The sequence below is a fragment of the Egretta garzetta genome, unplaced genomic scaffold (genome assembly GCF_000687185.1).
Source record: "Egretta garzetta isolate BGI_Z169 unplaced genomic scaffold, ASM68718v1 scaffold79, whole genome shotgun sequence".
In the NCBI taxonomy this organism is placed as follows: domain Eukaryota; kingdom Metazoa; phylum Chordata; class Aves; order Pelecaniformes; family Ardeidae; genus Egretta; species Egretta garzetta.
Genome location: NW_009260791.1, coordinates 8017032 through 8040831, shown reverse-complemented (window position 1 = coordinate 8040831; position 23800 = coordinate 8017032). Strand labels below are relative to the sequence as shown.

Here is a 23800-nt window from a genome sequence, read left to right as displayed (position 1 = left end):
GCAGGTAATTATGTGAAAAATGTTTAAAAGTAAAATAAAACAAAAGAGGATGGGATTTATGGCATGAGTCCCCAAGGTAGTGCTTGACTTGAGACCTGTGATAAGATTAGGTTTGATGTTTCCTGTTGGCTATTACATTCTTGTCAGTGTTAATTATTTAAGAGAAATGTTGCTACATGTCTCTTTGTTCTGACCTAAATATGTGAGTGAAATCTTTCTATTTGTAGCATGAAATGTCTTAGAACTTGGGAGTTACCCCTAACCTAGAGACTGACAGTAATTAAGCAATAATTAGGTTCTCCCAATTTTTTGCTCAAAAAAAGAAAACAAAAAAAAAAAAGGAAAATACTAATGGATGTGCTAAGAGGGGCATTTCACAATTAGATCTCTTCTGCAACAAAAGCTGTTGGCTATTAACAGCCATTATGTAAGAAGAGGATCGCTTTCTCAGTGTTGAAGTGGCATAAACTTCTTTAACCCTTTTCTTAACTCTTTTCCACACTGTTTTAGCCATTAACCGACCAGATATAACGGACACAGAAATGGAAACTATAATGGACACTATTGTTGATAGTCTCTTCTGTTTTTTTGTTACACTTGGTAAGTTTTCAAATTCTAGCATGTTTTCCATATGTTTTTCCTTTTAGAAAAGATCCATTTCAGTGAGATACTTAGAAGTTTAGTGATTTCATGTAGCAAATTAAAGGCAGAATTAGATTTGTGGCAGAAATCTTAATGGTTCGCAGGGTGGGTTAATGATCTTGCTCAGATTATTTCTGTACATCACTGCAGAAGGCAATAAAGGCTGTCCTACATGGGAGTTGAGTCTTAGTCTTCAGTATCAATGGGAGAAGAATACTGAAATGCAAAGCTTTGGATTTGCTGTTTTTACAAAATCCTAGTTTGGAATAAAGATCTGTAGTGCTTTGAGTTTGGACTTGTAGCTCTCAAAAAAAAAAACAAACCCAAACCAAACCCACAGAAAAAGAAGAAAAAAAAAATGCTCACACAAACCCTGCAAAGATCTAACTGAAATAACTGACAGAATAGGAAGATATATTAAATTTACTTATTTTATTGTGAGTTTTCTTGATGCTTAGCTCATACATTTTTCATAGTGATGATATTTAATCTACGTTCTCACTGAAATCAATCAGTCTGAGATAGCATTCCTACAAAAGGAGTTGGGGATCACTATGGGACAGTCTGTTCAAGAGAGATTCCCTTGGACCTATTGAGTTCTTTCAAGTGTTAGTGTGATACAAATTAAATTTCTTTTACTCAGTCACTTAAATTAGATAACTGAGGAAGGGTAGCTAAAGACTTTGAAACCTGAAAGCCAGTGAAAAGTGTGCTTTTGAAAATAACATTACACTGCAGTGAGTTGTAACTGATAAATTGTGGTGGTGGTGTTATAGTACTTACTATTACTGTTTTCAAGGGACTTAAAACCTTTTGAAACTAAGTTATAGTGCTTCTATATAAGATAGTTTGTCGCCTCCACAGTACATTAGTTATCTCTGCAGTGTACACTGTACTTCTCATAAATTCCTGTATGAGGTATTGACTGACTTTTGTAAAACTTCATTTAATATTTCTGTGTAGTATTTTTTGTTTCATAGATAAAGACTGCAAGAGACAAATTTAATAGGTTTCTATTGTCCACTTGAAAATTTCATCTCTTAATGTTACTTGTTTTATGAAAAGTACGCTAACTTATAACCTGAAAATTATGATGCAAGTAGAAGTCAATATATCTTTTATTAGGAGCTATTCCTATAATCAGATGCTCAAGAGGAACTGCAGCTGAAATGGTGGCAGTGGTAAGAAACTATTTTCTAAACAAGTATTATAATTTTAAAACTTTCCCAACAGCTTGTTTACTTTTCTCCATACTAGGCAGAGATCTAGTGTCATTGTATCCTTTCCCTTATGAAGGAAATACATCTGGAAAGGACATATACCAGTTTTCCTTTCTGATTTCAGTTCCACGGAACTCATCTGTAGAGACTATAATATTATGGAATAAGCTGATGAGAAATTTGAACATGAATAATCATTCCTAATCTAGAGTTTATCAAGATTTTCTGACAGCCATTATAATTACAACCATTAAGCTAAAGCTACACAGTTTAAAAAGTGGCTGGCTGGCCTGGATTTTTCTGTGTGTCTTAGTAAGAAACTTTTATATATCTGTCAGAGAAACCTTCTAAGTACAAGACATTTTTACTATATCAAACTAAACTGACATTGAACTTGATTATCAAGTAGGGATGAAATTACCAAACTAAATCACAATTAAAAATCTCTACGGCACTGTCTTCATTAGGAGTCACTGTGCTTCATTTCTTCCATCTTCCTCACATCTTTTTTTGTCACTGAAGACATAATACTCATTAAGCATTCAGTGTGCATGTGTTCATAGAGGGTAATCTCATTTTTATGAAACACTTAGAGTGGCAGTGTCTTACAGCCCAGTGCGCTGCTTCTGCTGTGGTTTCCTCTTGGTACCTCCTACTGGTATTTTCTATTCGCATGTTTAGGGAGAGGGTGCTAATTGCCTGTGAGGAGTTTAGTGGACATAAAGGAAACATCTTCTGTGTAGTCCTCATTATAGATATAAATGCTAGAGGGAGAAAACAGAAGGAAGAGATTTCTTTCTTTCCCGCATGCAGTGGACCTAGAATTCCTGCAGCTAAGACCAGCACAATAAATCTTTAAATGTTGTTCTTATAAAGAGTTTAGGAAACCATTCATTTGTTAAAAGCTGTTTCATTTTTTTCCCCCTTCAGAAATTAGATAAGAAGCTCAGAGAGAACCTAAGAGATGCCAGAAACAGTCTTTTTACAGGTGACACACTTGGAGCTGGCCAGTTCAGGTATGGTGTTAGTAATAACTAGGGGGTTGGGGTTTTTTTTTTCATATTTCAGTTGTCTGCAATATCTCATTAAATAAGTCACCATTGTACTGAAAACTGTATTTAATAGAATTTAGTTCAAATTCTATATTAAAAGAATTTATATACTTTTAAGGGAGTTTTTCAATCTCTTAGTGTAACCAGTTTGAAAACTTATAGCTAATAAGTGTGCAGTCCTAGGACAGTGAGACAAAAATTATTTAATGAACCAGGTAATTTTGTTCAACCTCTAAACCCGGCAAGAGCCAAGCTCCTGCAAATACACTCAGGTTACAGGATCACGGTACTCAGTTGGATGTCTGAACATATCTGTCAGCAATCTTTAGTCCACTAAAAAGAAATAAATACCTATTTTCTCACTTGTGAGCATTGTTATCAGTTGTAGTAATGTCAAAAACAAGTGTTTCTCAGCTAATCCCTATATGTACCAGAGGAGGACTGCTTAAGGACTACCACTTGGATAATTAGATAGTAAAGGACTGCTAAATCACAACCATTTGAATCCTTTGAGGGGAAAGAGGGGTGAGAAAAGACATTGTGAATGCTTGCCTCCTGTGGATACTGTTGCCCCCAGATGCTCCATAGGCTGCCTTAGGAAAGCATATTACAGGAGTTTACACTGTACATGAAAAGGTGAGGAGATGTATTGGGAAGACTGTTGCTGAAGGGGACAGTTATGATCTCCTAACTGGATATAAAATAGTTGTCATATTTTTATCTCAAATTAAGAGCAGAACTTGGATAAAAGACACAAAAAATGTCAGGGGTGGAAAGGTATTAGGAGAGAGAATACCTGTGAAACATCAGTTCCCTCATTTTCATGGGAAATAAACTGTAACCGCTGTTTTTCCTTCAGAGGAGTAGCTTGTTTTCCTGATAGTATAGCATCGTTACCCTCAGAAAATCAAAATGCAAGGAAAGGGAAACATGGGAACCTTTAACCAGCTAAATGGCTTCAGATCTTTAGTTTGGTTTTCAGAAAAAAAATTACTAATATACTGAGATTATATAACTACATGAAAATACTTACTGGAAGGAAATCCAGCGCATGGAATTAACATGCTTTTACTCTGTTCAAATACACTGTAATTTAGCCATCACATTTTCTGTAGGGCTATTGTGCTTGAGGGAAAAGGTTCTGTCAATTCACAGCCTTTCTGTCTTCCTATAATTTTTTCATGTAGCCGTTACCAAGGCATTTAGGCACGTCTGCATTCTTTTTCCACAAAATCAAGTATTGATGGAATTACCACAATGCATCTCAGAAGTTCATAGGGGTTTTTTATGGACTTCATATGCAAGCAAAGAGAAAAATTAAATAATAAACCCTTGAGAGAGAGATTTTATATTTGAGGTGGTGCATAATAGAGATTAAGGTCAAATATTACCCCTGAAACAGTTGTTTGGAATTCAAATATGTATCCACACAACGACATGTTATTTAATACCTAAAAGGCTACTTACTGTTTAGTGTTTTGACTTCTGCTCAATATTTATACATTGGTAATTTCACTTAGTGCAAAATAGAATAATCTATTTATCATTACTAAGACAGTGATTCATGGAATTTCTGGAAGTGATCAGCCCCAGATGCTTTGGGGAAGGCTGGAGGATCTCTGCAGTAGGCAGTTTGCCTTTTCACTTGAAATATGAAGTAGAAGGTGGTTGATATCACTCAGGATGTTACTGGGGTATTCTAAACATGTTTAAAGAAGTACTAATACAGTGTCATCTTTTCAGCTTCCAAAGGCCCCTATTAGTCCTTGTTGACAGAAACATAGATTTAGCAACTCCTCTACATCATACTTGGACATACCAAGCTTTAGTGCATGATGTTCTGGTAAGAATAAATCTGATTTTGTTACCAAAACTGTTTTTTCATTCAGCTTGTTATTAAACCTAATACCAGATTCTCTCTTAATCCAAAACCTGTTTTGTCTGCTTTATTTGGAAGTTGTTTAGTAAAAAACTTGGAATATTTTCTCTAGAGGGTTATTTAGCAATAACTTCCAAAATGGTGAAAAAGTTGAAATCTTGATATTATTAAAAGATAGGTAATTCAGCAATCCTAGCTTTTTCTTCAGTAGTTCATGATCTTTTATGTTATATAAACTCCAAACTCCATTAAGTGCAATTCAGTTTTGAAAAATAAATGCTTTTAATGAGTTTTTAAACTGATTTTAGTATTAGTTTGAATTTCTAAAAATACCTATTTCTGTTTTTCTCCACAAGGTGGGTGTATGTGTTCAGTGTAGAGGTACCAAGTGGTACATGACCCTACTGTGAGGAATCTAAAATAGAATTTTTTAATAATTTTTTTGAAATTCAGATAGCCCTAAACCATTATCATTTCCTCAAGTTTATTTTATAAAACCAATAGTAGAAATGTACTTGAATGAAAGCAATACTATTTATCTAAGATTTATGCATTTCATATATAGTTATGGAGTAAATGATAAAAGATAATACAAGTCAGAACAATTACTATCTGGAGGCCTTTTTATACTATAGAGTTAGTCATGCAAATCATTTCAGTATCTAACTTCGAGAAATACTTTGGTTTTATTGTTGAGACTGTTTGAGGAACATGTAAGATATGCACATGCACGTATGTGTTTGTATAAAAAGTTGCTTTTGAACAGTGTAGTCATAGATACAGCGTTGTCCAGAAACTGGCATTGCTATGCTGAAAATATTGTAGCTAATGGGATGTTTTAGGACACTTTTAAATTCTATTTTATGTAATTAATTCCTTATGACAAGTCCCTTCTTCTTAAACTTAAGGGTGCTTTTTACAAATAAACAATTTTTGGCCTGGTTTCTTTCAGAAGGGCATATATGAAAAAAACACAGTTTGCACTGTGTTTTATCTAATAGCTGTTGAGCTGGCTAGAGACTTGCAAATAGAGGTGCTGAATTTCTACAGGCTTCTTTTGAAAATTGGTGAGAGTATGGGATGGAAACCTGAGTTAGAATTTGTACGGGTGTAAATGCTATTGCACAAGGTCTACACGTATTTCTGTTTGTTACCTGCCAATCATTTAATCAGCAGGTGCTCACTTACTAGGTGGTAAATCCATGCAAAACTCCATGTACTTGCCTCCTACTCAGCAGCTGGGTAGAGAGGGTAGTGTCAGGTGGCCTCAGGCACTTGTTGGAGTAGGGCTTCGGTGCATCAAAATGCAGAGGGATCAAAGTTGTAGTGGAAGCTGTGAGGACAATTAGTGCTACAAATATGGAAGGGTATTAGAATAACACTAGAAGAATGATTTAAGGATCATTGGATATTTATCTATACTGCGTCAGGTTTCAGTAGTTTCTCTGGAGCAACTTGTTAAATGTCGCATATTGCATCGAATTTTTGACTGAGTTGATACGATTATGAATTTGTCTAGTGAAACTGTAACCAAGTGGCCTGTGATTCCATGTCAAGGACAAAAGTTTAATTTCAAAACCAGTCAAATTTTTCACCTGAAAGGCAAGCATGCCAGGTTCTTCACGTACTGAGCATATTTAGTGAAATAACTGCAGTAGCCTTTTAAAAGGCCAACCCTTGTAACCATGAAAGTGTTACTGAGGTGATGGTTATGTAAATTGTGCTTTCGAATAAATTATTTTTCATTTAAGCTCTCAGTTACAGTAGTCCAGGAATTCTGTGGAGCGTTGAACTAAATTCTAACCCAGCCACAAAATTGTGTGCTGTATCCGTTTAGATTGTAATGGTGGTGTTGCTATACATAAACAGGTGTGTATGAAGAAATTCCTGTTTCATAGAATCATAGACTGTTTGGGGTTGGAAGGGACCCCTAGAGGTCATCTAGTCCAACCCCCCCCGCAGGAGCAGGGACACCGCTAAGTAGATCAGGTTGCTCAGAGCCCCGTCCAACCTGGCTGTGAATGTTTCCAGGGATGGGGCCTCCACCACATCTCTGGGCAACCCCTTCCAGTGTTTCACCACCCTCATTGTAAAGAATTTCTTCCTTATATCTAGCCTAAACCTACCCTGGTTTAGTTAAAACCATTACCCCTTGTCCTGTCACAGCTGGCCCTGCTAAAAAGATTGTCCCCATCTTTCCTATAGGCCCCCTTTAGGTACTGAAAGGCCGCAATCAGGTCTCCCCGCAGCCTTCTCTTCTCCAGGCTGAACAACCCCAATTTTACTCATTTCTGAATAAACAACTTTTCAGGAGTGGCTACAGAAAAATGGGATAGAAAGCCTTGTAAAGGCAAAGTGGGGAGGTGAAAGGACACTTAGAACTTTAATCAATAAGAATCGTTTTGGTAAAACTCTTTGTAAATGCCAAAACTAACTTGGAAACACTGGTCACTGGTGAGTTAAATTGAGCTGGAACATAGATCTTCATTAAAAATTGCAGCTGAGTTCGTAATCAAACAATTCCTTTAAGTTTTTATTGAACATACGCACTTGTACAATACTCTTTTTTTTTTTTTTTTTTTTTTTTTTTTTTTTTTTTTTTTTTTCTGAAACAGTAAGCATGTCTTCTGAGATGATGTTTGTGCTCATTGATTGCATGTGCTTCCTTTGAGTAGCTACTTTGTTTTCTTTCTATTCTGGCATGGGTCATTTGTAGTATGTCATTTTAAGGGTGAACTCTGCCAAGGGATAACTAGAAATATTTTACAATTTTATTTGACAAGTTCACTTACAGTGATCTAGTTCTGTGTATTGTAATGAACATAATAAAGTAGAGTTTTATTTCTGGAAAAAATATTCTAAAATATTTGTGGCATATTCTGTACAGTTGAAAATTTTACTCTATCATTATCTGCCAAGCAAAGAGCACTTCTGAAATTTAAAAATGTTCTTGAAAAGGGTTAGAATAAAGTTAGCAAGCGGAGTACTTGTTAATCTCTGTTGAAAACCGGGAGGACTATGTATGCTGCAGAAAATACAGAGCTGTCCTTGGCAAAAGTAATGGGAGAAAGAACCAGAAAAAATACAGGGAGCGGTATGCTGACATACTATGTGAGCATAACTGTGGCATCTAGCAAAAAGATGTAGTTTCTAGGTTCGCGCATCTGTGGAAACAGCAGTAGCAGCTTTGTTGCAAACTGTTGCTTTATCATGCACTCGGTATTTCCCTAGTGTTTAAAACACAGTGTTTGTTTGGTGTTATTTCAATAAGTGTGAGTAATTTTGGTGTTCTTATGTTGCTGCTGTTACTATCTAGTTAGTTAGTATATGCTTCCTGCCCTCCTATGAAATTCTAATAAATAGCTGTGTTAATATTTTTTAGAAATTATTCTAGAAGATTGAGTATAAAAGACTGATTCAATAATTAAAAACTGTCAAATATTTACATAAGATTCCTGGTTTTTTAGGATTTTCATTTGAATAGAGTTAACTTAGAAGAATCAACAGGAATGGAAAGTTCTCCAGCAGGTGCTAGACCTAAAAAAAAAACCAAGAAGTCCTATGATTTAACTGCATCTGATAAATTCTGGCAAAAGCATAAGGGCAGGTAAGCTGTATAGGTACAGAGTTTATATTAATTTAGTCAATATATAAATTCTAAATATTCTTCATATTATGGTAGTTCTATTTTTGAGCTTGTTTGAAAATACTTTTGAATTATGGTTTTTTTTTTTTTAAGGAATGTTCATTGTCAATATTCTTTGTCCATATTAATTGTGTATTAGCTTTTTGTTACAGAGCACAAAATTGCTTTATCAAAATTATTTAAAAATATTGAAAGCAGTTAATGTATCTTAGAAAGTTTAAGTAAACCTACAGTAAGATGTTATTATTTTCACTGATTTGATACTGCTGCATGATTTGTGTATTGATATTTCTGAAATAATTTTCATGATTGTCTTGATCATGCAACCCGTCTGGTTCTAGTGTTTCAATTTGTGGATTTAACTGAGCCTAATGCAGAGTATTACATTAGTCCTTTTCCAGAGGTAGCTGAGTCTGTTCAACAAGAACTGGAATCCTACAGAGCTCAAGAAGATGAAGTCAAAAGACTTAAAAGTATCATGGTAAGTTTTATCACCTGTATGTGCTTTATGTGAAACATAATAGTACTTGCAGAGATGCTTAGCCCCCTCTGCCACCCCCCATGCAAAAATTATCAACACATGCTGAATTTTAGGCATAATACAATTTTAAAAGTAGGACTAGAAGTACTGTATTTCATGAGAAGCTTCAATTTCTTGTGTTTATTTTCATTACATTTATATAACTTCCATCATAACTGTAAAACACAATCCAGACATTAATACCATTATGAGAAGATAGGTTCTAAATGTACTGGCTGTATTTGCATGCGTGACCTTTGTATTTATTATGACTATTTTTATTCCTCTTTTCAAACCCTTCCCCAAAACCCAGGGTATAGAAGGGGAGGATGAAGGAGCAATAAGTATGCTTTCTGATAATACAGCTAAGCTAACTTCAGCTGTCAGGTAAGTAATCAATGATGAATTATTGTTTAATTAATTGGGAACCATTTTAATTCTTTCTGTCATTTCACTTTTAATACCCTTTGGAATAAATAGCTTTAAAGGTAGGCTATTCAGCTCAATAATAGAGTTTCAGTGCTTTATAATTCTGCTAAAGTTTAATGCAATGTCCTAGGCAGGTACTTGCACATGTGAGTTCCACAGCATGTGTGTGTGAGCCCTCTACACGTGGCTTTGGAGTGTTTCCTCAGCAAAACTGAATAATCTAAGCGCATCATAGATTTGCTTATACCCTTCCACTAGAAAAACCCAGCTACCTACCTCTGCATTCCTTCCTTAAAAAAATTGGTAGTGAAATCCACTTCCTGAAGCATCTGCTTGCTTTGCACAGTGTGTAATTAATTACGTTGAGACTAATGTAGATACTGTAACATCTGCTGACAAGATTATAGTCATTAAGAACTCCGCATGGGAAATTCAGTCTTCTGCTTGTGGAGATCTGGCCACCATGGATGACACCGAAAGCCTGAGATTTAGACTTATTCCTCATTGTAAATCTGTTTTTCATTCCACTGATGCCTTGGAGGGAAGGTAGATATTCAGTTTGCTGCCTTTCACTAAGACCCCAATCAGAAGGAGGAAGGAACCATAATTATTCTGAGGATAGATGGGGTGATATGCCCAGTGTCCTGTGAAATCCAGCATGTGTCTGCATTATTTAGTTGTCTCTTTGTGAGTTTCAAAAGTTGTTTTGTATGCTATGCCCTAGTTAGGATTGGATTGGAATTACAAAGGATGCGTGATGGATCAGGCAGTTTCGAAAAAGTGAGGGGATGTTTCCAAGCTCCCCCTATAAAGTTTTAAAGTTTTGTACTTAACAAGATGCTGGTTTTCAGGTTAAGGCAGCAAGGTATGAAAATGACAAGTATCACAAGCTTTAAACTGATAGCAAAAAAAAAAAAAAAAAAAATCATGACTAAAGCTTCATCGGGAAGTTTTCCTGTTCAGTTAGCTCTATGTAATTGTTTTCTGTAATCTGGCATTATAAAGGAAAATCTTGTCCCCCCTCAGGAAAGCCCCTCAGTAAACTCTCTTATTGCAATGTTTCATCTCTAATCTTTAGGATTGTGCTGAGAAGTCCAGATACCGTTAAGATCTTCCATTTAGGCATGTTTCTGCTGGAAGAATTAGACTAGGCTTTGCTGTTTCGTCGTCCATCATCTGCTAGCAGGAAGAAGATACCCTTCAGAGGTGTCCTAGGCTTTACAATTTCTAGAAAACTTTGGAGTATCTATTAGTAATTAAAAACTAGAGGTTCTAATATAGGGGATCTCCTGTCTTTTTTTTTTTTTCTTTTTTTTAAATGCAGTCCTTTATAGAGGCAGTACTAATCACTTTCCAGCTGTAAAGTCATTAATGGCTAATCATCATAGGTAACACTGATTTTATAATTGCTTAAAGGAGGAAAGAAAGTATCGTTACTTAACTTCATGGTTCTTCAGGACATGCAGTGAATGTCATTAAGTGCCTTCTCATCCACTTAAACGGAGCAGGACACTGACTGTCCAGGGTGCTTTTGGATGTGAAAGTGTGTAGACCCTGAGCAGTGTTTTATACATGTGATGCCCAAGTGCCAGCAGTGAAAATCACGTAGATCACAACACCTTAAATAACAGGCTTCTTATGAAGTAAGCTTAACCATTCAGTTTCCCATTTCACAAAAGAAAAGATTTCAATCATGAATCCCGCATAGAGAATTGTGTTCCATGCAGAAGCACCTGTGACAAATTCCAGGACAATTATTTGACGTTGTTTGATATTATTTGACAGATATTATTATTTGGGAGATACTGACATGTTTATATGTATCAGACATCAACTAAATGTTGATTATATAAGCCATAATTCAAGCAGATTATTTGTTTAGGTAATCAGGGCCTATATCTGTTGTTGATCACAAGCTTTCAATAGGAATATTAATTTACCCACATTATGTGTATTTTTTGCTAGTCAAAACCAGGTAAAAACCTGTTTTACTACATTACATGTGGATAACATCCTTTTGTTATGAGAATCATTACATCTGTACTTTGTAATTTTTTAGCTCCAAGTCTACTGTATTCTATAATTTTAGATCTTTAATAACCCTTAAAGGTCCCTTCCATCCCAAACTGTTCTATGATTTTATAATTTTTTTTTTGTACTGACTGTATGCAATACATGATTCAACTAACTGTGCAACTCAGCAGGTTAGTTTGTATTTAATCTCTTCAGCTCTCTTCCAGAACTTCTGGAAAAGAAGAGGCTCATTGATCTTCATACAAATGTTGCCACAGCCGTTTTGGAGCATATAAAGGTATGGTTGCTCTCCAGCTTCAGTTTTCTATCAGTAGTGCTCCTTACCTGGAGAAATATGTTTGAGCAGATGAAGTAAGATAAGAAAGTGAGCCTTCTGATTTGTGCTACCTTTTACAGAAATCACTGTATAACATTACTTAGTGTTGAAGGGTGAGAGGGAATGAATTTTGAATGCAGCTGCATGGAAAGCAAAGCAAACATCTTAATTTTTTTCTTATCAGAATTTACTAGTATACTTTTTTTTTTTTTATGATAGCCACAACCTTTATTGTGGGTTGAAGTCCTTCTAAAATAAGTTTATGATGGAAGTGTTTCGTTTACTTTAGGGATGTGTCATGGCAAGTTATGACTTCAGTCTAAGCAATTTTCTGTTCTGTATCTGTTATCAGAGGGGTACTGTTTACTGTTCACCAAGGAAAATGATACCCAGACATGTAGCAATAATGATGCAAGTTACTAAACTGGTCTTTCCAGCAGGGTCTGTGTTAGATGTCTTTTGCATAATTTAAGCACTTCAGAAGGATGCTTGTCCTCTTTTCTGTTTAAGTCTGCTGCTCTTGTATCAGAGAACTGGCAGACAGTGTCAGTACTAGAGTATCTTGGAAGATGGATCTGTTTTCATGGTATGAGAACAGAAATTATAGAAGAGGCTTTCAGAAACACTGAAATTCTGTTTTTGAAAGTGATTCAAGCACCAAGTCTCACTGAAAATCAATAGTTAGATCTGTCTAATTGAGGAAGAGATCTAAGTGTGTCTCATTAGGGGCTAGTTTATGTGCTTTTGCAGTATTAGGCACGTCACTTTTCATAATCTGGCAATTTAGAAGCAGTACATTAATACCATTGGAAAAAGATAGAAGCTGGTTGTGTCGATATTTTATTTGATGCCTTGTTTGTAAATTTGCTTTTCTAAGAAAGATAGTAAGATGGTAACGGCAGGCCTACACCAGTAGTATTTTATATATTATTTGTTGGATAGAAGCCAGCTTTCAGAGCAGGATGTGGAGTGGCAATAGATCAGTTTTGATCGTCAGTGTCATCTTGGCAATGGACTGGAGCGTGATGCACTTGTTCATTTTCCATTAGGAGATAGTTACACACTTTTCTGTTACCTAGAGTGGAAGGAATTTCCTTAGGGTTCCTCTGCTATAGCACTCTACTTGCCCTTCGGCTCTCTCCTCTGACAGGGAACCTGTTATTAGAGAGCTCCCAGGGAGCGGTGATCCATTTCTCCATAAATTATTCTTAATTCTGGTATTGCAAAATGCTCAGGCTCCTTACCTTCTTACTGTATAGCTGTCAAAGAAGATTGTGAAACAAATGGGCATGCAGTTTCTTCAGTATATTGATGGAATGTGCATCTGTATCATCCTTTTTCTGATTTAGAAAGAATCACTTCATCTCCAGATATTTAGGAATATATCTTAAGCTAATGCAGAAGCACGTGTTTTTTCTGTTGGAATTTACCTACACTAAAGCCTTTCCACTGAATGAATGCAAAATTTTTCCAAATGCTTTGTCCTTCCATTTTCTCCCCTCTTTTCACTCTCCAGTGTTACAAAAGTATCTTTCTGTCTCGAGCTGTGGCATTTTAATATGCAGGATGATATGCTACTTAATGGATTCCTCAAAAATGCTCTCAGTAAAGGCAATATCTCAGCCAGTAGTTTTCAAAGAAATTCTGATGGCCTCTTGAGGCTGTGGTTAACAGGTTTTATATACAGTTAAATAATTAAACAGATTAGGATAAGAGAATTTTTTTTGGCAAGTGCCCAATCGTGAAGAGCTAGTGAGGCACCATGCTCTTCTTCAGGTTACTATATTTTCACTTTTAAAATAATCTAGAAGTACATTCATAGTTTAAAATAGACTTTTTGCATTGTCCATTATGGTTTTTTGCTACATTAATTATTTGAGCATTTTTCTTCACTACATATATAAGAATCAGTGCAAAGAATGCTATGAGACCTGCTTTAGTTATACTAAGCAAATGTAATTTTTTGTGTGGTCAAATTTTAGCATTCAGTTTACAGCTGCTTTCCACATTCTCTTGGATCATTTTCTAAGACACAGCAAGAGGAAACCAGAAATTAATCACATACTCGGGGGTCCTGGCAGTTTTCTGGCATATCTAAGTGTTTAGTGAAATAATGGAAAGAATGTATCACTTTTTTCACAAAGTGAGCCATCAAGTATTTATTGTCAGTGCTTAGAACAAATGCATCCTCGTTTTGCATCGATTGTTTTTTCTTTGAAGAAACAGGTGACTGAAGCACTCTACCCAACAGATAACAGATTTAGGACTAGAATTACAGGTATATTTCTAGCTGCTTTAGAGTTTCAAGTAATGCTTATCTTTGCATGTCATTCTAATACAAATGCTAGGACTACTGAAGTATGTTAAATCATGGCATATAAAAAGGTGTAGGCATACAGTTTTCTAAAATGATTAATGGGAGGGGGCAGATTAGATAGTGTCTTGCTAGAATTCTATACATACAAATTTAAGTGGCAGATTTTTATGTGAATTATCTGTCCTAGATTACTTACGCTTTTTTGGTTTAGGGTTTTTTTTAATTCCTACATAATTTTCTTATCATGTATCTCTGATTTTGCTTGATCTCAAGGGCTGATGCTTTGAATGACTCCATTATTGCGATTGCCAATATCCTTTCAAGTTATCAAATTCATATTTTGTAAAGGAATTCCAGTTTTAACTTCTCCGTTTTAAATGGGGTTACGTTTCCATCTTACCGTGTGAACAGAAACGGTATGGGTTTGTGAACTATATACATCACAGTACAGGCTATTTTTCTGTAGTTCAGAACTGATCACAGAGTAACTTTCCAGTAAACAACAGCTTTTTCTGATTTCAGTTATAGTGACCTTTCCATCATCATTCTGTGCAGTCCAGTCAAAGGGAACTGGCTGTAGCTGCCACTTTCAGCCTTCTCCCAGAGTTTTTCTTCCTCTTGATAGGATCACGCTATAATTACCTGACCAACCCCACTCATTCTAGGGGCTGTTATTTCTGGGTTTTTCTGTCTGTATCTTTGAGAAATTCTTCCCAGTAATTTCTTAGAAAATTTATTTTCTTCTGCATGTTCTCTTTCTCTCTAAAATTAAGAACCTTTGTATTGTAAAAAGGATAGGAGAGCCTCCTACAAGTCCTTACAAAAATGACCCCCTAAGAGATTTCAATGGGTCCTGCTTCCACTTCTCTGCTTAAAAAAGAGGAAATTTATGTTCCTTTTGGAGTACAGTGCTCAGGTAGAGATTCCTATGCACTTCAGTAATTTTCCATAAAACAAGTTTTGGCTTACAAGCAGCCTGTTTTTAAAGATGCTACGTTTAGGTTGAAAAAGACCTTTAAGATCATCAAGTCCAACCGTTAACCTAACCCTGCCATCCCACCACTAAACCATGTCCCTAAGCACCTTGTCTGCTGTCTTTTAAATACCTCCAGGGATGAGGACTCGACCACTTCCCTGGGCAGCCCGTTGCAATGCTTGACAGCCCTTTCTGTGAAGAAATTTTTCCTAATGTCCGATCTAAACCTGCCCTGAATATGAATATAATGTTTCAGTTTAGGATCAAAGTATAGCAAATATATGCAACCAGTGTGTTTTCTTTGCTGCGGTTAGCCTGTTTTGTTCTGCAGCCTTAGTCAAACAGTCATAAAATTGCACACAGTTGAGAAGAATTTTACCTAGCTGATGCTCCAAGTAAGTTAACAATTGTAAATCTGTTCTTACAATCGAAAGTATCTCATGTTTGATTTACATAATTTTATTTAGAAGTTGATCTATAAATAGATATAGTGAATTAGTGAATCTTTTTTTTATGTTGTACATTTTTACGTGCCGTCTGAATAAATTTGTCATAAACAAATCACCAGCTAAGATAATATGGGCATTGCCAAATTCAACAATAATATATTTATCTTAATAAGATTAAGTTTCCACATTTCAAGACAATCCTTTGTTTGTTGGATGCCTTTTATCTGGGAAAAATATTTTCAACCTGAAAACATTGAATTTAGCTCCATGTAAGGAGATACAAATGTAGTTAAAACACAAAAAGCAAGTGAATGTAATGGAAAGACTAGAAAAATTGTAGTAGTTTCTTTGCAATTGTTTTATCTCTCTAGAGAGAGTTAAGGAAACTATAACACAGGTAGACTCCGAGATGCTGTAGAATTGAAGTCACAGAACATGTCTGACATACCGGATACCAAATTGCATCTAAAGTAAGGACTTGGAAAAAGGCTGGTGGTTCAGTTCTATTCAGACTCCAAACTAGTGTAGCATAACCACTGATCATCACCTTAACTTCGGCTAAATACAGGATTTATCCAAGGTTTTACAGTAGCGTAACTACCGAAATTTGGCTGTGACTACTCTTCTAACATGAGCTTAAGGTAAATGTAGCTTGAAAGAAGTTCTAGCTTTTTTTTTTTTTTTTTTTTTTTGTCACTTCATACACTTTATATGTAGTCATAGTCACTATGACAAACAACAGAAGACATCCTTCTGCCCCTAAAGTAGCGAGGGGTCATTTTTTGAGCACTCTTCATGGTAATTTACTTTATAAGCTGTAATTACAAGCTTCCACAAAGGCTTTAAATTAAGTTGCTCTTCTGCAAGTAACTGCTCTTCTCAATGAGTTCAGCAGATGGTGAATGAGAAATAGAAGTTTATATAGCTACCTGCATCATAAGCTCATTGCCAAAGGCTTTCAATATTAAAATATTCTTGTGACTTACCTCTCCTTTTATTTTGTATTCTCATCTCCAACTATTCTTTTGATGAACTTACAATACTCAGGAGGTGAAGTATCCCAGTATCCTTAGGCTAGAGAAGTACCTCTTTTTTTTCTTTTTCCATTTTTTTGGGGAGTGGTGAAATAACTGTTTTCTAAAATTCCATTTCTTTATTTGTGATCTCAGGAATAATTTTAGTAGAATTCAAAAACACGTGAAAACCAGACTTCTAAAGTTTATATGTCGCTGTCATTACAACAACTACTGTGCTGGGTTAGAAGGTGCCATAGCAGTTTTGCATGCCTTGGCACTATCAGGCAAAATTCCCTGAATCTCTTAACCCAAGAAAAGCCCCGGTGACTCTTGCCTTGCTTTGGCGGTATCATTTCAGTCTCCCAGTGGATATGATCTGGAGCTGAAATGCTTCCAAGGCAGCGAGATGGAGATCCGCTCTGCCAGTCTCCTCTTTGAGCCAATACGTAGCTGAAGGTGTCCAAACACCAGGATTTAGATAGTTACCAGATACTAAGGTTTTGTAAGCTGAGTAGATGTAACATTTGTCTTGATGCTACATTTTAATGTTCCAACGCTCATAATGATCTGTGATATAATGGAATTTTTTTAAGTAAGTCTTTGAATGCATTTTGCTGTCTTTAGATTGTAAGTTCATGATCTGGTGGTTGAGAAGTGCAAAGCTTGGCTGTTTGTGCAGATGTATTGCAATGCAGTTATTAGTTGCATGGCCGTGTGATGTCTTCCATAAAGCTTTTGCCGCGTGAATTTTGTGCGGTCCCTATGCCATCCTCCCTAAAAAAGGGTTTTCACTACTTGGTCTACATGTGTCATTGTATAATGAGAGACTTCTTTTCCAGTGTTAGCAAGACAGTCTAATTCTGAAGTCCTCCGTCTTTGGTGTGCATCAATTATTGCAAGCCTTTGATCTGAGGCAGTTATTTCAGTACCAGCCCAAGTTGGCAGTTGCCAACTTTTCTCTGGGATGATGCCTTAATGTACTTGGGAATTTCCCACATTTACCTGCATTGAGTAATTGCCTTGTTGACTGAGAGACTTGAGGTTCAGCATAAATTTGACATAATATTTGCTTGAACATGATTTTTTCCTATTACAGCATAACACTACATATGATGGCATGTAGTTTTCAGCTATGGAAAAACCGTAGTTAAAAACAAAGCTCCTCTTTCAGTTTAATATTTGCATGTCAAACATCCCTTGCTTAACTTGCATTTTCACTTTTAATAGGAGAATTACGTAAGCATCAATTTTCCAAGAGTTAATGAAAGCGTATTATAGTGCAAGCTTTAGTTATTTTTACTGATAATTTATTTTAAAATAATTTTTTAAAAGGAAATAAATATTCTTTCACAGTGTTAAGATGTTAACCCTAACATTTATTCTTAAACAGAGTCGAAAGCTGGATGTGTATTTTGAATATGAGGAAAAAATAATGAGCAAATCCACTCTGGATAAGTCTCTTCTGGACATGATTTCTGACCCAGATGGTGAGTACTTTGATTCTGAACTTGGTATAAAACTTGTTAAGATACACAATAAATCTGTACCTGCTAGGACTTCAGGTTTTGTAAAGAGCTTATGTGCAAGCTGTACAAGAGTTGTAAAGAAACCACCTTTGTATTGATTTTTAGTAGCAGTCTACGGAGTTTAGTATTTTGATTGAGTAGTATCCAAATTATTGGCAACTTCGGCAGTTCTGCAGAAATCCTTTCCTAATTCCTTGTTTCTGAAGGTCAAAATATTTTAACTTTTTTTGCTTCTCCAGTATTTATTAGTATAGCATGAAATTGTGTGGTCTGAACAATAATGGTTTTTTAGAATCCTACTGCGCATTACAACTGTACACACGCATACCTCACAAACAGAATGAAAAAGGGCATTCCATAGAATTTGGTTAAGTCAAGAGTTTGTAATGTAGGTAGCTCTTGCTTGTGTGAGGAAAAAGATGGATGGCAGAAGGTGGAGAGAAGGGAAGCAAGACGTGAATTGGCCGGTTCACTGAGACTCACCTGAAGTTTTGCAGTGCCTCGACCCAGCTGTGGCAGGTCTGTTTTCATTGACTAAGAGCATCCCAGCTTCCATTTCATATATAGTTCATATATAACAAAGCTTTACACAGTGGGTGATACTCAGATTCTCTATTAGCAGGAGTCATTAGGGGTCTTTCTATAAAAGGTTGAAACCAGAATGGGTTCTCAGCTTTTCATAGCATCATAGCATCAACTCCGTTTCAACCTCCCACAGCCTGAGGTATGTCACAGCCCTCTGACGTATTTCAGTATGACCTGATACCAGTTGGCTGGAGCAAAATCACCTGCAGAGCAAGATTGTAAAACTTAAGTTATGACCACTGGCCAGTCTGCATTATTGGCAAGTACGTTGGCAAACCCGGAGCATTTAGAGACCCAGGGTTCCTGCTCTTTTCCCAGTATGCTCTTTAAGAAAATGTTTTGTTACTGCATGCTTATGTGTGTAGTCTTGTAGCTACATACTGGGCATATGTGTGCTTGGAGTTTGTATAATGATTCATATTTATGGAGAGAGTTATATATAAATCCTGCTGACTTCTTAAAAAAATCTTTTATTAGTGTCTGTGCTATAGAATCAAAAGGCAGTAGAAGAAATAGTACACAGCGGGTAGAAGTCTGAACTAAAATTTTACGGATCTCATATTGGATCAAGTCTAGAAAATCTGATGTCAGGCATCAGCCTGTAATTCAGCAGACATTTATTGTTAATAAGAAGCTAATAAGAACATGCACAATTTTTATCAGGCATCAATACTAACTAGTCCTTGTCCATGTTCAGAATTAACTGATTTCAGCTTTCATGTTTGCAAGAACAGCTGATACTTCGATATGAAAACAGAAACTATTTCACTTGTTAGTGTTTCCTGCTGGATCGATTACTTTTTACCTGAATCCACATTTTCTATACGTTTTTAGATTGCAGTATATATCAAATTGTTTTCCAAATCTGCTGTGTTGTATCAACATTCCTATTAACAAAATTCCTGGGTTTTACGCAAGAGAAAGATGAGATTTCCAAGCCAGGGTTTTACTTCATAAGTTAAGTATCCAGGTGTTCACAGTAACACATTAACATTTCACATGTGTTGCCTAGGTTTAAGGTAAGTTTGCACAACAAACAGGTTTAAGTTAAATTTAAGTTAATGTTATTTCTGGACATGCTATCTTGTAAAACTGGCCAGCTGCCTATTGTGCGATTCACTGTGAGATACCAACAGAAACATTTATTTTGAAGGAATAATGCATCAAGTCTTCCAACACTTTCGGTGGTGAACTACTTGTTTGCATTATCTGTGGGATGGTTGCCTTGTGGACGATGATATCTGCAGAACTTGTCACAAAAGGACTTAGACTTGACGGCTTAACAGCTTGAGCCTCCTGTTTCTTACTATATTGTACTGGTATACCACCCAAGGCTATTAGCTGCCTCCCAGTTCAGTGGGTATTATTATATCCTGGAGTAGTGGTAAAACTGGAGTTATTGGTTTGGCTTTGCTCTAGTAGTTAGTCAGTAGCCCTAAAGGCTGCCTGCTGGTTTTTGAGTGCAAAATATCATTGTTCTGTTCTAGGTTTACCAAGCTAAGTTTTCTTCAGAACATTCAGCACTCCCCCTCTCCATGCTGTCACAGGCTACAATCTGGAAAAAAAAAATAGTGAACATTTTACAGGGAACTGACCTGGGTCTTAGAGCTGTTTATCACAGCTATGATTTACATCAGTAGTATGTCAAGAGTAAAGCACCTTTGCCAAACAAAGTGTTTTTCCTAAGATTTAGGGAAGTATACACAATACAGTCACAGATTTTGTTTTTAGTTTATTATCTTTCAGTATCATGAAATACCACTCATACTCATGTGTAAGTGAGACCACTTACAGTCCTGTGAGCACAAACCTGGGAGTTTTGCGGACATGGTAAACAGGCCCAGCGAGGGAAACGCCAGTGGATTCCAGTTGAAACTGAAACTTAGGAATCAGAAAGTACTGAAACAGGCTTTAAACTGGCAAGCTGGACACCAAGTTTCCAAGTCACAGAAACTAACATCAGTTACACTGTATATTTAGAATGTTTAAGTGCTTTTTTTTACCCAACTGGACTCCAAATAGATGTCTCCCTTGGAAGCCGGTTTTTGGTTCAGATATTACAAAGGTTCTTAAGTTCTTGATCTTTTGACTTACTGGCATTTGATAAAGGTTAACAAAGCTTATTTCCCAGAAGAAAATTGTACCGAGTCATAAATGTTCATTATGACAGTGCTTACTCTTAACTTCTGCCAAGCTAAATATGTGCTCACATATGACCAAAAATTGCAAATTAGGTTAGATGATCCCCTGCTGACATGGTCCACATTCCATAGTGGGGGGAGAAAACCAAATGAAAAAAACAGGAAAAATATCTTCTTTCTTGCCCACAAATACAAGGAACTGCATTTTTATAAAATATTGTATCTAAAGGTATTGAGCTTTTTTGATGAAGTGTTGGATTATGAATTTGAGAAGTTGTGCTTCTGAAATCTTCATTTGAAACTATGGTCTTTACTAATAGTGAGTGATTCTCTTCTAGAAAATAACAGGTGGTGTTCAAAATCTGATGATAGTAGGTTATAGGCTAAGTACAACACATGGATGGCCACATCATCGTTTTGGTCTGGCAGAGACGAATTTTGATTGCCATTGATAATGCTACCCAAGAATTTGTAGCAGTGTTTTCCTCCAATGAGTGGTGTGACAAAAGGTGATTCAGGAGGTGAAATCCTGTACTTTTGTGATTTTTCTTTAGTCTCCTCTTTCATGGATCTACTCCCTGCTAATGCTTGCAATCCCCGCATAAAATCAGACATAATGCCCCTACATAACTTACTTAGTATCTTACTTGAAGGATAATATTTGCTACAAGCAAAAGGGGGAAGCGTAAGTAAACTTTCAGAAAGGGCAAGCCTGTCTAACCCAACTTGTAATAAAAGTGCTAAAATAAACCTTTTATACACTGAACAAGGCAGTGCTTATAGATTGTCATAACTAGAGGTCTGGATGTACATACATATTATTACTGAAGGGCAATTAACATAGCAGCATAGTTATAATTTTAGGGGTTTAAGTTTTTTCTTTTTTTCACTGCAGCAGGAACTCCGGAAGACAAAATGCGATTATTTCTGATCTACTACATAAGCTCAGCTCAGGCACCTTCAGAGGTTCGTATGTTCTTTACAGCTTCCAACACCAAATTGTACCACACAGGACTTTCCTGAATCAATTCAGCCCTAAATGGGTATTTCTGCTTCTCTTTGAAGCAAAGTATGAAATGCCCAGGAAATAGTGAAACTTTAAATAAATTTTGTAGTGTTACCAGGGAATCTGCTCACAAAGCTTTAGCTATCATTTCAAAGGATATGAATGACTAGTAAGCAGGAAGATTATCTTTTGAAATACTTAGTTTAGAGGTACTGCAAGAAACATCTTGGCATGCTTTCTGTTACTCTGCTCCACTGCTCAATTAGAAGTAGGTGAACCAAAGTGTTAATTATGAGTCTCTGCACTCTGTCCTTGTATATTCAAGAACAATTGGATCAGTTGGCCAGCCGATGAGTAAAGGAGAAATGCTTCTTATGCCAGTATCTGAATAATTCAGGAAACAATTCCTTAATATTTCTCTTGAACTTATGATGTTTAATTTCAAGGAAGATTTTCATTATACTGTAGAAATATTATGTGGTAGGAAAAACATGTTGGGTTAGGCAAAGAGAAAGTATTCTTACAAATATATGTTAACTCCCCTTCATTTTTATTACTTGCCGTTGTGACATTTTACAGAAACCAGTATTCTGTCAGGTTTTTTAAATATGCTGATATAAAAGACTGTTCCCATATCTGAAAGTGCACAGGATTTAATTCCACAAGTACTGTTAAGTTCAATGAGAGCTGCTCATAGAAAACTGCATTTCTCTACTTCATAATTTCAGATTGATTTGGAGCAGTATAAAAAAGCGTTGATGGATGCAGGTTGTAATCTTGCTCCTTTGAGCTACATAAAACAATGGAAGTAAGTAATTTCTTTTTTCTCCTACATGAGGCTGTAACTAGGTAATTTTACAGAACTCACCATTGGTATCAAGGAATTATGTGTTCCTTCTCATGCATCGTAAATTACCCTTAACCATTCATTCAGGCATATTTTTTTGCCATCATTGTTATGGCAATACATGCAAATCTGATTTTAAAACTGAACTCCAGTAATGCCAGAAGAGTATTGAATATGACACATAGCAGTGTACTTAGTGACCCAAGACAGAAGCAACTTACTGAATTAAATGAAAAGTTGTGCTCGGTCAGACTCCACATTTTTTTGGTTCATACCAAAGGGCCTTGCTGCCTATCAGTTATTCTAGTTTTACATCGTATCAAAATAAAGCCTTTGTCTTTTAAGCGTAAAATCTAATTCCTTTCCGTTCCTTAACTGTTGTAATTATAGACAAGAGAGATGCCTGCCATAGTTACTTCCTGAAAGAGTTTGAGAAGCATAAGTTTTTTCACTTTCAAATGACCAGAGTGGAACACTCTACAGCAGTATGTGCCATGGGATGAATATTTGATTTCTATCCCCGCTTTCACAGGGCTTTCACCAAGATGGCTTCGGCTCCAACCAGCTATGGAAACACTACGCCTAAACCTTTGGGGTATGCTTTTGATTTATTTTCTGTAAGCCTTTGGTGGTTTTTAGCTTATTTTAGTGGTACTGGAAGTGTGATTAGTGCTGTACAAGGCCCAGAATAAAATATTTCCCTCTTTGTAAAAAGTTTTATGTTACAGACAATTACAAGCACTCACCTCCCCTTAACAGCGCATAGGACTTAGACACAGGAAATCAAAGAGATCTGTGACTAAATCCACAAAGTAACTTAATACAGTGATATCTACATCTGTGCATTAAATGCACAGGCTCTCACAGGAGAAGAATTCGGCACCAGGAAATAGGTCTATGACAGCCATCATTTTGAGCCGTATTTAGTCAATGGCAGAAGATAAGAACAGCCCTGTGTATTCAGAACTGGTTCTCTGCAGGGCCTGGAGACTGTCAGGGATGCAGGAACACTCTGCTCTATGATTAGGATGTCCTGGACTGGGTGTCTGCCTGCTTGTTGAAAGGTGTAGTTACTTATTTCAGGACATGAAATGCAGAGAGGACGACTGTGCTAAGGGTGCATATATTCCCAGGATATGGGACTTGGGTCTTTCCATGCTTGAGAGGATTTGAATCCCCATTGCCAACTTTACTTTCAG

At 36.3% G+C, this 23800-nt stretch overlaps 1 protein-coding gene across 4 annotated transcripts in view; it reads left to right on the top strand.

The window, feature by feature from the left end:
* SCFD1 (sec1 family domain containing 1) overlaps nucleotides 1–23800 on the top strand; it is a 48618-nt gene that overhangs the window by 7562 nt on the left and 17256 nt on the right. For all 4 annotated transcript variants that reach the window (XR_004843016.1, XM_035902068.1, XM_035902069.1 and 1 more), the window contains exons 6-17: nucleotides 511–600; nucleotides 1768–1823; nucleotides 2793–2878; nucleotides 4658–4757; nucleotides 8261–8400; nucleotides 8830–8920; nucleotides 9273–9346; nucleotides 11618–11699; nucleotides 17887–17983; nucleotides 21644–21714; nucleotides 22483–22562; nucleotides 23134–23196. Coding sequence is in view for 3 of the 4 variants with exons in the window: in XM_035902068.1 (XP_035757961.1) it covers nucleotides 511–600; nucleotides 1768–1823; nucleotides 2793–2878; nucleotides 4658–4757; nucleotides 8261–8400; nucleotides 8830–8920; nucleotides 9273–9346; nucleotides 11618–11699; nucleotides 17887–17983; nucleotides 21644–21714; nucleotides 22483–22562; nucleotides 23134–23196 (1030 nt within the window). In the remaining variant the exon portion in view is untranslated. The remainder of the gene's footprint in view (nucleotides 1–510; nucleotides 601–1767; nucleotides 1824–2792; nucleotides 2879–4657; nucleotides 4758–8260; nucleotides 8401–8829; nucleotides 8921–9272; nucleotides 9347–11617; nucleotides 11700–17886; nucleotides 17984–21643; nucleotides 21715–22482; nucleotides 22563–23133; nucleotides 23197–23800) is intronic.